Source organism: Echiichthys vipera (genome assembly GCF_963691815.1).
Source record: "Echiichthys vipera genome assembly, chromosome: 10".
Taxonomy (NCBI): Eukaryota; Metazoa; Chordata; class Actinopteri; order Perciformes; family Trachinidae; genus Echiichthys; species Echiichthys vipera.
In genome coordinates this window covers 18567618-18581934 of record NC_139835.1, presented here as the reverse complement: position 1 = coordinate 18581934, position 14317 = coordinate 18567618, and the positions used below count along the sequence as shown (strand labels likewise).

General features: G+C 40.0%; 1 protein-coding gene across 1 annotated transcript; it reads right to left on the bottom strand.

The window, feature by feature from the left end:
• Window positions 1-10254: 10254 nt before the first annotated feature.
• On the bottom strand, window positions 10255-13117 carry cdca7a (cell division cycle associated 7a). The gene is made up of 10 exons (XM_083922087.1): window positions 13057-13117; window positions 12153-12281; window positions 11943-12068; window positions 11647-11847; window positions 11443-11520; window positions 11186-11356; window positions 10961-11086; window positions 10707-10856; window positions 10482-10618; window positions 10255-10387 (listed from the first exon to the last, which is right to left on the bottom strand). The coding sequence occupies exons 1-10, from the start codon at window positions 13075-13077 to the stop codon at window positions 10354-10356; spliced, it is 1173 nt and encodes a 390-aa protein (XP_083778213.1). The 5' UTR covers window positions 13078-13117; the 3' UTR covers window positions 10255-10353.
• Between the last annotated feature and the right edge of the window lie 1200 nt (window positions 13118-14317).

Sequence of the window (14317 nt, the reverse complement as noted above, 5' to 3'; positions counted from 1 at the left end):
GTTGTTTCTTTATATGATTGTTTGGCCTTCACTGTGCAGACTTTGACACTAGAAGGCTGTTTGAACATCTGCTAAAGGAGGAAAGTTTCTCTTTTTACTCACCTTTAAAGTATGTAAAAATAACTGCTACGATTACTATTTTGTTTAACATTGTTTTCCGGCATTGAAAGTAAAAAAACAAACAAACATTAAAATGTGTTAACTTTTTCTAATGTTATTTCTCCTTCATTGAGAAATGCTGGATCTGGCCTCGCCTCGCCCCCATCACCGCTGCTCGTGCTCACGCTAGGCTGAGTCTTTCCGGTGACTTAATTGTAGACTGGTGAAAGAGCAGTTTGCATCAAGACGGCTAGACACATGGGAAAGAATAGAGGGGCGAAGTCCCACCTTTGTATTTCAGGTGCATCATGGATTGTGCCATGAATTTCACTTATGTTGTTTGGGGTTTTTTAAAATAATTTTTCACGCAAAAGAAAACTACAATTGATGGCAAAGAAGTTTGATAATGGTAGGTTTTTGTGTGAGGCCGCTTTGTGATCTACAACTCTTGGCTGCTCTTGACGCGAATGATATACATCGCCACCCGCACTTGGTACTCTGCTACAGAGCAATTGGAAACTAGTTGAACCTGGCATAAGTCAGACCCAGACTCAGATGAGGAGTCTGAGTAGTTTATAATCGGTTAGCATCTTTTATTAGTTTCTGTTGTTTTTTAGCTTCTTAGCTTGTAACTGTCAGTGGGTGACAGCTATGATGGTGGTGTGTTTTCTCTCTGTACTGTTTTCGGTTTCTTTGACAGTGTTGTGTCGAAGTCATTCCCCCATCCAATAGTGTTTCCCATATTAGACAGCATCGGTGTATGTATGTATGTATGTATGTATGTATGTAGTGTCTGTGTATGTCCCTGGATACCTTGTGCACAGACATCTCCTCCTTCAGAAGAGAAATGTGAAAACACCTCTCTAATGACAACTCTTGCTCAGATACAAGTCACTGGGGTCAATGTCCGACATTTTAAAGGACATAAACATTAGAAACAAACACAAGTTTGAATGGAGGGGGACTTTTAATCTGAGTTTAAGATTTAACAGCAGGATTTTGTGACATCGCTAGTTTGACCTCCAATCATGGTGCAAAACTAGAATCCTATAGCACTCACACACACACTCACACACACACAGAAATGGACTTTTCAGTGAAGTAGTGTGATTCAAACCTGCTCCACTTAAACCCAAACCACAATTTTTTCCTAAACCTAACCAAGTAGTTTTGAAGCAATTCGTGAGGTGTTTAAAATAGCCACCGTAATCTAGGAGGAAAATCGCTGCCCTCGAAAGTTTAGCTTATGGGAAGGTAATTTTGTGGGAGACAGGGTTGCATATTCATGGTTTCTGGAGGGAGAAGAAGAATTCTTAATGACTTTAAACGAAAAAACAAAACATGTCAGACAGAAATCATTTCTCCAAGAAGTGTATTTTGTTATAGGCTATGTCTGAAAACATCTGGAGGAGGTCTCAAAAGGAATCTCAAATGATGCACATTTCATTGCAGACTGAAACTGCTCAGCTGTAGCTCACTGCCACAGACAGTTTCTCACCTGCAGCTTTGGTGGAAAAAAACAAACACACTCTCCAAGTCTCACTCCAGCTTTTCTTAAAAGTTCTGCAACTACTTGATTTTCACTACAAAACACACACCGTCGGCCGTCGCTTGTCTGGAGTTAATGGTGACACTGGGCAGAGCAGCATGCATAGGTGCTTTCATGACTGATTGATATTGTTGGGTTTAAGGCTATAATATTAAGCAAATGGTCCATTCTAAAGGGCCCATGGGGAATTTTGAAATACCTTGCTGCAAAACAAAAGCGACAGCTGCAGCACCTTGGTTTGTAAAGCGGTGAACACAGAAGTAGCACATTGCAGGAATACAGTAGCTATGGACAAAGGTCAGTAAGCTGCAATTATCATGCTGGATTTTAAACTATTCAATGGTGCATTTAAAAAGCAGCAATGATGACACAAATGCCCTGTTGTCAATAGCAGAATTACCCAGAAACACTATGTATAAGATTTCTAATGAACTCTCTCTGTGTTTTTGTTCCCGTGCTTTTTGTTTCTGTGGCTGGAATGACTTTCTGACAGCTAAATGGATACAGCACTTCATCTTATTGTGACTGGAATGATTACTTTTATTCTTTATGAACATGTTTTTTTATGCAAAGCCACAAGTTTGAAAAAAAAAGACTTCACCTCGCACATGAATACAGATTGATCTGGGGTTATGTATATTTCATGTGTTACTGATTTGTTTTGACAGCGTTACTTCAGTGTATCACTCCACTGAAAGTCGTCCCGGGCTCGTCCGTTTGCCTGTAGCCTGGATTCATGGTCGGCAATGAATTGCTTGTTGAAGGGTCTGAAGGAGAGAGTTAATGAAGTAAAAATTAATGAAGCACGTGAGCACCACCATCTCAAGGCTGTAAGCTCCTCCATGCCCCATTTATAATGTATGATCTCAATAAAATCAATCCAATGTACCAGTTCTCACTTAGGGTAAGAATAGATTTACAGATTACAGCCCTGTGTTCCCCTGGTCATAATTACACCCACCTTCCCCTCCTCCTCCTACAGTCAAAGTGTGCTGCTGGACTCCTTAAGAGAATTTAATGTGAAGTTTCACAACACTGTGCACTGACAATATCATCGTCCTACTGTCACATTGCTGAATATTCAGCTCCGATGCTGCAGGTGCAAAGACCTCTTCTTTAAAGGCAAACGGTACTGGATTTCTGTCACGCGTTATAAGACTCTGAGCAATTCCTGGTTTGCAGGAGTGTCTTTTAATTTGATTAAATGTCTGTGATATGTGAGGTAAACCTCTGATAGCCCTTCCACTTTCTCCTCCACTTCCTCAAGACTTGTTGAAAGTTGAAGGAAGATAAAGTGCAGCAAGTTGCCTGTATTAGAGCTCCCCCTTCAGGTGCAGCAGAGAAGCATGTATCATGAGACTGAACCCAATATGGTGAGAAGCAGCAGCAGCGTTTCATCACAGGAGGTCCACATTGCTGAGCATCAGCATCGAGAGATCATGAGCAAGTATCTTTTTTATATTGCCTTATTGTCTTTAAGAAAAATGTTTTTGACAATGACTCCTAAATGTTTTTGATGACCAGCAGCGCTGCAATTAATGATTATTGTCAAGGTTGATTAATCCGTCGATTCTTTTCTCTCCAAAATGGTGAAAAACGTAATTCAGTGTTTCCCGAAGCCAAAGATGATCCTCACTGTCTTGTTTTATGCCCAACTAAAGATATTCAGTTTATTGTCATAGAGTAGGGACAAACCCAGAAAATATTCACATTTAAGAAACAATTTGAATCAGAAAATCCAGACTTTTTTTTCTTTAAACATTTCTCAAACTGATTAATTGATAATCAGAATAGTTGGTGATTCATTAATTAATTGGCAACTAATCAATTCATTTTTGCAGCTCTAAAAAATGCAATTAAAACCCCCATACTAACTATTGTTACTGTGTTGTATATTGTGCAAAATGTGCAGAAACATGAAAAATCATCATCACAGCTCACTGTATACTTACTATATACTGCACTCACTGTATATATATATATATATATATATATATATATATATATATATATATATATATATATATATATATATATATACATATATATACATGTGCATGAGATTATGTGAATCATTTTCATGCTCTGTGTCATATTTTTTTCCTCTGTTAGTTGTCTCACTCCTCTTGGAGCTGAAGAAGTAAACTATACGTGAAGCTGCAAGTACTTTCAAATCATCCATAATTACAGTTTAACACGTTTACGAAAATATGAATCCCAAGTGGATAAGAAGCGGATTTTGTTTTTAGATAAACCCATACGGGCTTTAGACTCGCGCATGAAAAACAGAATTGTCAAGTTCAGCTGCCTGATGTGCCTAGCCCTCCACCTCCATGAACAATTCCGTATTTATAATGTCATCTTATCACGCTCCCCTTGAAGGCAGTAGCAAGTGCACTTATGCCTTTCTTTGTTAGGATGAGTTGGCAATTTCCTGTGAGATGGAGCAACTGCAGGCAGCCCTTTTCTTTGATAATGTCCCTGACACCTGGACCAAACTGCTGTTTCCATCACTTTACAGGCTGGAACAGGAGGAAAGGAACATGTCATAAGCCTCCTGCCACCCAGAGTCACTTACTGTGCATTTAACAGCACTCTCCTCACTACACTTTACAGGATGTAGAGGTCACAGCCACAATGGAGATTCTTATGTGGAAAGCTGCCTTGCCAAATTGTATCAAAAAAAAAGAAGTAGGAACAGTCGATAAAACTAATTTTATTAGCATAGTTTGTATTATCCAATTAGCTTGTATGTATTCCCTGTAATAACTTGGCATTACATGGTGTACCGCTGTGTACCATGTTACATTTGTACCATGTAAAGCTGGTTATTAAGCAGCAAGCCTACAAGGGTGTTTATTACCAAGGCCTGACAGATTGATTCTAAATTATAATTAATCAGTTGATTTTGACCCACAGATTGTGATTGTGCCCTGTGATTTTCATTTATTCTGCTTTTTTCAGGCTCTACTACAATCACCGTAGACCTGCAGGACTCCCAAGCAAATTAACAGTCTTCACGCTACCCTGCAGCCATAATGAAAATATCAGTCAATCAAAACCCATATTATGCTGCGAAATCCTACCACATATCTCTGTCTATGGAAACCTGTTTCAGCTTTACGGCTGGCAGTAGATCAGTGACACAATATTTAACAGCCTTGCTGCTGAGGAAGTCCACCTGAAGCACCACTGTGTATTTTCTACTTTGTTGATAAGCAATAAAACAGATAATCCGGACATTAAGATGCTTTGGGGAAATCAAGGTTTCATTCCTAGAGGCAGGAGTGCAGGGCATGCTGGGATGTGGGGCCCATCTGTGACCTGTCTGCAGGTCCGGTGATGTATAGCTGTGGGCTGGACAGCCACCGTCAGGGCTGTGTGTCGTTGCTCAGTGTGCCATGGCACTCAGGGCACTTCAACCCCCAGTCCCTCCTTACAGGTACCCCGCAGCCCGCCACCGTGCACTACTCATTTACTGCTACACTGGTTTTCATAATTAGCGCCGCAAGGCCTCATTAAATCTGCTCTAATGAATAAATATTGTATTTCATAGCCTGATTACCAGATCAGCTCAATGCTTGAGCGTTGTAAACAATTACTTCCCTAAATATTCATCACCCCAAAGTGGATGATCATTGGTATTTAATACAGGACTAGTATTTTCAAGTGCATCTTTATTATACTAATAATAGTTTTCGAAATGTTCCTTTTGGAAGGAAAGAAAATGGGAGTTGTTTATTAGAAGTTACAAAGTATTGGCATATGATTTTATTAATGCAGTAGGCTACAATACGAAAATAATGAGAAGTGTCAATTCAATTGCATAGTTAACCATTAACCATCTTTATTGTTCTAGTGAATTGTATTATATAAAGCGGTACTCCAAATATATGTACTTATATACATATGCATATACGGTATATCTAAATGGATACATTAGTGTATCATACATTACTGGATATAACATAAAATGATGCTAAATGTATCTAATAATGTGGTTATGCATTTTTGTATGCCCAATAAAATATGACTGCATATGCATTTTCAGGATGTTTATTGTTAGGTCAATATCTGTGTAACATCCCTGTCAATAATATTGTATCTTATTGTATGTTTCATTGATGTGTCAACAGATGTGTAATTGATAAACACTAGATTTACAGATTTAATTATGAATAATCACCATTGATAGAAGACTACATATTGGATTTGTAAATTCATATATTTTTTGCTCACAAAGTCTTTTGAGATAGTTACAGTTTAGCCAGTAACACAACAACAACGACAACGTCTGCCTACAGCCTTCTCTAAAATGCACTCATAACTAGGCGACAGCAACGCTGGTTTTGTTTTCTCGTTGTGAGTCTGTGTGTGTGTGTGTGTGTGTGTGTGTGTGTGTGTGTGTGTGTGTCTGTGTGTGTCATCATGGCAACGTCAGTTAGACATCTTTTTCATTGATTAGAAAGAGGAAAAATTACGATTATCATTCATTCATTCCTACAGTCAAAGGCTGATAGACTGGCGTCCTGTCCAGGGTGTACCCCGCCTCACGCCCGATGTCAGCTGGGATTGGCTCCAGCACCCCCGCGACCCCGACCCCGGGATAAGCGGTTGAAGATGAATGAATGATGAATTGATGATTCATTCATTCATCTTCAACCACTTGTCCCTATCGGAGTCGGGGGTACACCCTGGACAGGACGCCAGTCTATCACAGGGCACATAGAGACAGACGGAGATCATTCACCATTCACACTCACACACACATTTACACCTACGGGCAATTTAGAGCCATCAATTAACCCAACACCTGCATGTCTTTGGACTGTGGGAGGAAGCCGGAGAACCCGGAGAAAACCCACGCAGACACGGGGAGAACATGCAAACTCCACACAGAAGGGCCCCAGCCGGGATTTAAACCAGGAACCATCTTGCTGTGAGGCGAAAGTGCTAACCACCACACCACCAATTACGTTGCTCTTTTAAAAACTTAGATCTGTTCAAACAACGGGGAAAACAGCACTGCTGCGTTGTAGAGATACGAGGCTTGGACCTGGAAATCATATTTTGAAAGGGCGTTACATCACAACTTGACAGCCGGATGGGATCGTCAAACATGCAAGTACAGTCATGAAACTTAAGTGGTTGAGATCAAAATGCAGTCCAAATTTGAAAATGGGTGTGATTCAAGCAAGGGGGCCAGATGTAGGGAAGGGCCCCCACTTTACGCCCCTGGCCAGATTTAGTGATAGTATAACCGTGCAAGATACCATCACGACACTTAACAGGTTTAAAAAGGAAGGCGAGTTCAAAGTTGGGTGTGGTCAGAGCAAGGGAGAAGAAGTACGCGGGTAGGAAGTCGGGAGGGGGGCCTCCACTTTACACCCCAGAACTGATTTGGTGTTGTGGCTGTAAGTGATCCCATCAAAAGATGGTCTTTAGTTAACTTAACAAATTATATTTCATCTGTTTTATCCATAAAAGCATAAACACAACAACTCTCCAATTTAGGTGGGTTATATTTCTTGACCATGCACAGGTTGCCAGGCAACCATGGGAGACTCCAGGATGTCACTGCACATTATGCTCGTTTCCCCTTTACCTAATACATCCATGGTTTCCCCTTGTTTCCAATCTTTATGCTAAGCTAGCTGCTGGCTACGGCTTCATGTTTATCATGCACACACATGAAAGTGTTTTGTCACCAAACCCTCAGTAAGAAATTTGTATTTTCTTTCTTCAATAACCGGATGCTTACCACTGTGACTTTAATGTCATGGAAATACACGAGAGGCTCAGATTGTTGTTAGGTTAGCTAACCTGTGACTGTGTAGATCATATTTCATTTAAAAATGTAAAATTGCTCCATCTTCTGAAAAACTCTTGCCTTTCTGTGTGAGGTAACATTTCAAGTTAGACAGCTCACCCAAACAGACTGTGGGGACACATCAACTCCTCTGCAGGCCACGGATTTAATTGACATCAAGTAGGAGATCCATGACAGGTAAAGTGTGTGTGTGTGTGTGTGTGTGTTCCTGACCTTTGGAAAAAGCAGATTTTTGGGACAGCGATAATAGTTAGGGTATGTCTCCAGTAAATGAACGTAAGGGGAGCAGAGCAGATGTTTTGTATGTAAAGTCTCCATAGTACTGGCCCAGTTATGCAGACTCTACCCAGGGGACCAGTGGACTGAGGAACACTGTTTCAAAGCATGAATAGTGCATCATGGTGACGGTGGCAGGTCCCTTAGCACATTAACCTGGGTGTGTAAGATGGCGAAGTCCATGTTCTGCAGACGAACCTCCCTACCGCACACGATTGCACGATAGCAGAAATAGATTTTGCTTTTACTTGCAGAGTTTTTTCTCTCAGAGCCACTGAGAGCACAAGGGCATTAGGTCAGCACACTCATTTGCCTACCGCAGCGACATTTTCTACTAAACACCGTAAAGCACTCATATCCAAATTTCAACTTCTGTGTCTCTAAAGTACTCTATTGCAGAGATGATCATTTGAGTACTAATTTAATGGCTATGCATAATTTTATTGCTGAAACAATCAGAGTGATAAAAAGTAAATAATCATCAAATATTTTGATAATTGTTTTAGTCTTTCAATCATGCAAAATATTATATAATATGCATACTTTTGTTGTTAAATATGTTGTTTGTATAGCTGTAGTTTGCAATGAAAACAACTTCCCCCCGGGATTATTAAAGTATTTCTGATTCGGATTCTGAAAACATTCATTAGATTTCAACTTCTCTATTGTATTTTATGCCTTTCATAGTATAAAGCATTGTAAATTGAATACCGTTGGATTTTATGCATTTGGTCAGATGTCACCATGGCCTCATTTTCAATATTTTATAATATATACTTTTATTTGACAAATCAGTTTTTATATGCTACCTGATTTTATCATAATTTTTAATTTAGTGAATTAACAGAAACTGGTGCAAGGGCATATACAATATGCTTTCGTTACACTTGAATTGATAAGTTGATCAAATGTTTGTATTTTGTTTGTGTAGTTCCTTTAATGGATCTTAGCAAATTCTGATTATTTGCCCCATTTAAGCTTGTGCAGACAGTTCAATGACAGCCTGTACGATAGTGTCAACTTCTCTGCCAGTTTTACCTTCTTAAGGAATGCAAACTTACGGTAAACACTGTACCGTACTACATGCGGTGGAAATGTTAATAAACCTCCAGCCTTCACTCTCCTCAAGATCTTCAATCACCACCAGCATTCAGGATTTCTCCTACATGTTTGAATAACGGTAATTACAGCTGCCACTGTTCTGCATAGAGTGATGGTCAAGTCAAAGAAAATTGATAACGTGATTCTGCAGCGATTAACGCTTTAATGAAAATGTACAGTTAACCCAATCAGCACAAAGCAAGCATCACCATAATAGATATTCCCATCAACAGTTCAGCATCACTCTTCCTGTTAAAGCGTGCCTGATAAATACACGCAGCAGTACGATAACCTCCAGCTGCCATTACACTTAAGAAATCTCAACCGTTGATTGTTTTTGAAACAGTATCATATAAGAGTGTGTCCTGGTGCAGGTCGAATGAAGTACATTTCAAAGATGAGCGACACAAAGGTTAATTCCATGTCATTTTGCGTAGAGTATTGCACTTCTGAACAGAAAATGCAGGCCATAACTCTATTGCCACTTCAGTGGCACCGTCAACCATTTCTACTTAACAGTGTAAGGCAGAAAATGAGCCAAAGAGACTGGAGCAGAGCGAGAATGTGCTTTAACAGGATAAAATGATTTACAGGTATGAGATTCCCATTAGAGTGTGCTAATTGTTTCCACACCATTAGTGACAGTTATCTAATGAAGGATATTTAACCAGGCGCTGTAGTAGATCACACAGTTCCTCTCGGTTTAGAAGTGAGAGGCAGTGGACCCCAGAGCCTATGCCCTTTCCACCTGCACCACCTCCGTTGCATGCAGATCATTGAGTCATTTCTCCAGGACATCCCAAGTAAAGCAAATATTTTATTTACCCTTTCAGCAGATTTATAAAAGGCTACAGAACTTGTAAAAACACAAGCATTAATATGCAACGAGACAAAAAAAAGGCACAAATATGAACTCCTTGGAGGCCAATTCATGAAAGAAGTGTCAAAATGTACACATTTAAAACAATGTAAGATACAGTAGATCATTTAAACAAGCCAGATTATTTTGGCAGCAGGTTGAATGATTCAGCTATTTTTTAAAAAAGAGATATTTTACATGCTTTAGGAATATGTACATCAACTGTTATAAAAACATGCAAAAATTGCAGAGGAATGCTTGGACACGTCAACAATTTGAGGTTGAGCCAATTCCCCAAAATTTTGGTCCACTATATTTTACAATCAACCAGTCTTAATGCCAACGATCAGCTCTTTAGAACAAGCAGGCAAATATGTGGAAGGACAAAACCAAAACAACTGGCAGCGTGTGCTTCCTCCAGCTGTCGGTCAATAATCAAAAAAGTGAACATGAAACTTGACAAACAGGAACAATAAGCATTGTGTTAAAATGCCTGAAACGCAATGAACAATGTTTGAACTGTGTGTGTGTGTGTGTGTGTGTGTGTGTGTGTGTGTGTGTGTGTGTGTGTGTGTGTGTGTGTAAAAATGGCCGCTGAGCATGTCGGTCAATCTTGGGATCAGTGCCCTCCTCCGTGCTTCACTCGCTGCTCTCTTCCAGCTCCTTTTTAAAGCTGCAGTGAAGACAAGAGAACCTCAGTGTTAAAAGCAGACATGAGTCTAATAAAAATAACAAATACACTTATACTTTACAAATGCTCCAGTCACCTTTTCAGGTAGGCGTGCGCATTATCATAGCCATGATATTTAGCCAGGTACACCAACACTCCTGTAGCACAGCGGCCATCTCGGGCCCGACAGAAGCTGCAGTTACAGATCCCTCTGCAGGGCGGGCACTGCCACTCCTATCAGGAACAATTAAGAAGTCATTCAGAAGTGCCCAACACACACACGATTAAATAGGATTACAACCTTGGAGGCACAGGGACTCACCGGATTCAAGAGAGCGTCATGGACCTCTTCTCCATAGCGGTTACGGAGACAGGGCCCGCAGAACTGACCCCTCACCCCAACACACTCTGGATTACGGCAGCTGGTTTTGGTGTCGATAGTTTTCTGGCGGCACTGGTGGCAAGTGGATCCCTTAAAAAGAAAAAAAGACAAATGTTGATCTTCAGTGAAAAAGCTCGAACAAGCAAACGCAGGTGCTCAAATCTTATTAGCATGTCAGTTGATGTGGAACCTACAGTGGAGCTGTTGTAGACTTTCTCTCGCACATTGTGGCAGATGTTCTGCAGATCTGCCTCTGTGATGTCATCCACAGGCCGCACAACATGTGGAATGGTCTTGATATTGAAGGAACGGCGGCGGGGCTGTGCATGAAGTAAATATAGTTAACGCATTTGCTGTATTATTAGAAGAAGTGTAAAAGGTGACGAGAGACAGAGGCTGTGATATGACTCATCTCCTACCTCATAGTAGCGGATTTTGGGGCTGAACTTCTCCTCGGGTTCTTCCTCTGGAGTTGGGCTGGGAGGTCCGTCCACTAGGGAGCGGGACCGCGTGTGGGGTCGAGAAAAACGCTCTGTGTTTCTCCGAAGAGCTCCTGGAGGTCCCATGGACGTTCGAGGTGCTCGTCGAGGCTGAAGTTCAAAAATACCAATTAATGCACATGCTATGGTGGGATATGCAACGGCAGATTCAAATATTTATCGCCAGGTTAAATTACCGCAGTGGACGCAGACATAGCCATTTGTCTTGGGAAGAGTCCGGGGACTTTGTTCAGCTCTGCCATGAGCTTTGCCAGCTAAAAAAAAAAAGAAGTGAATTATGAATGATTGAGTAGATAAGGCACAATAGCAATGGAGGCTGTTCCAGTCAAAGTACCAAATGATGCAAGGAATTTAAGGAAATAAATAAAAGCACATTGTACCATTTCTTTGTTCTCTTTAATATTCAGGGCTCTCTTGTCCATGAAGTTCTCCTCTTCCTCTTCCTCAGAGTCTTCTGCTTTAATCTGAGACAGTGGTTCAGATGCAGGCCTCTTCGTGCCAGTCTTCTTGACGGGGAATGTCATGGCAACCTTCAGGATGGAGGACTTGCGGACACATCTGGGAGGCTCAGAGTCTACTTTCTGAAAGGAAACGCAGTTAATGATTAGAGGAACATTTTGTGGTTTTCGATGAAGTTTAGGAATATGTTGCGTTTGTATTTCTCCGAAAAACTTACCATGGCATTCATTTGACTGTTGATCACACTCTCCTCAAACCCGCTGCACATATCCTCCTCTGATAAAGCCTTAAACGCCGTCGGTTTCCCTGCCATCGTCCGCCTCGTCAGTCTTAAGCTGCTCCTCTGAAACACAGACACAATCTTTAGTTCTCACAAACTCCCCCACCATTTGAAAGGAACAGGAGGACTTCCGGAGATTATTGTTACCGTATTTGCAAAGCCTCCATCAGAACCAAAGCTATCGCAGCTGTCATCAGAGGAAGACTCCATGGGAACCTGAGGAACGCTGCGGAAGCTCCTCAGACTCATCCTGGTAGGTGGAAGCTGGGCCAGTGTCTGTACATTATAACAAAGTGAAAACATGAGCGTGTTTATAACCTGCTACAGGTGTGCACAGGAAGGTTTGATACAGCTGATCAAACTACATAGCTAACAGTTGGATCTAAACTTCATATGATTTACAAGTGGCCATTACTTTCATTGTAAATTCATTTCTAAATTGAACATTTGGTCTATAAAATGTCACAACATCTTTTTTTTAAATGAAGCCCAAATTCAAACAAATCAGTTTAACATTTCCATCATACCAGCTTAAACCCAGCAAATATCAATATCTAAAACCGGTCAGTTAGATTTGTTTAAAAAAACGACTTGAATAATCTGTTAAATTGTTATTTTTTCCTGTCAATGAATGGACTAATAGATTAACACGTGTTTGAGCTCTCACTTTGTTTAGTTTATGGGACACACCCCTGTTGGCAAACCTAACCTAGCTAATGAGATGCTAACAAAAGGTAACGTAACGTGGATTTTAGTAGTTAAAAGCATTAAAGTAAAACTTTTGTAAGTTGGCAGAAGTTACTTCACCAAAGAAGGGTGGAGCAAGACTCTTTAACTAACGGATTATAGCTAATGTTGCACAGTTGTGTTACTCATTTGGTCATGTTTCGAGTTAGTAATGTGCTGAACAAAGTTCCCCGTTGGAAGGATTTAAACTGTAACTTGTGATGTGGTTTTGAAAGCATGCAGTGGTGTTTATCAAAAAGCTAACAAAACACAATATCGTTGCTAATGAAACAGATGAAGGGAGTGTTACGGCTGTTTTTCTTACCTTAGAGCGGGTGGAAGGCATTTTCTGTCTATAATAGCGGCACAAACACAGAGGCACACAAACGCAGCAGCTCTGCAGTGAACAATGCAGGTCCTGCAGCTGCAGGCACGACCTCGCGCTGTTCATTTCCCGCGCCACTGGAAGGTCCTGAAAGACGTATAAAAATGTCAGGTAGTTTACCAAAATAACACACATGTAATTCGTAATTCATAGCACAATTTTGTTGTTTAGACTTAAATGTTTGTTAGATATATTTTTAATGTATCAGACTGTCATAAAGGTATAAATGCATGAATAATTTGGGGAATGAGAGCGATGTATCTTGCATGTACTTTGCCGTGGCGCGAAATTCTTATTTGTGAATTTGCATGTGTGGCGGGGAAAATGTTGAGTTCCGTCCAACTTTGCAGATAATGTGGGTTGCAGTTGAATGAAGGAATTAAAGGAGTGATATTTATTAACAAATGAAAGGGATGAATTCTAATTCCATTTAATAAAGCTGAATAAAAGGGATTAATACTAATAATGTAGTAGTAGAGGACTGGTCACAAATCAGAATAAGATTTATTCTGAGATAAGATGAGAAAAACAGCAGTGAGAGGTTGAATCAGGCATGAACACAATACTAAAGCTGGGTTTATAAAGCTAGTTTTATACATTATACTATATATTTTATCCCATACTGTACTATGTTAATATGTTGTACTGTTTTAGTACAGGATATGCCATATTTCTTATTATTCTTATTTCTCAAGTATTATTATTTAATGATATGCTGTTAATACTATACCCTGCTGACCTACTGAACCCATTCCACCACTGCCCCATTTGCCTTGTATTTGTCTTCAATTGCTCTTGTATGCTTTTTTTAAAATTCTATTCTTATTTCAGTTCTATATACCTCTTTTTTACTCTTTTTGTCTGTTCTTATGTCTTGTGCTGCTGCAAAAACAGACTTACTTTAAAATAACCCATAGAAGACACACAAAAGAGGCAACTCAGACAATATGGATTTAAAGTCAAAAACATTTTATCTTGGGTAGGGGTGTTTATAATAGTTTATTTGATTATGAGAGAAACTGGGCTGATAAATAAAATAAAACATGCAACCGTAATGCTGATTGGCATCTGATATTAAAAGGCAGTAGTAATAATAATAATAATAAATCATTTATATTAACCTGACAGGAGCCAGTTTAAAAAAATAAAACCATATGTTCATACATACATACATCATAGTTATCAGCGTGATTCTCTTACA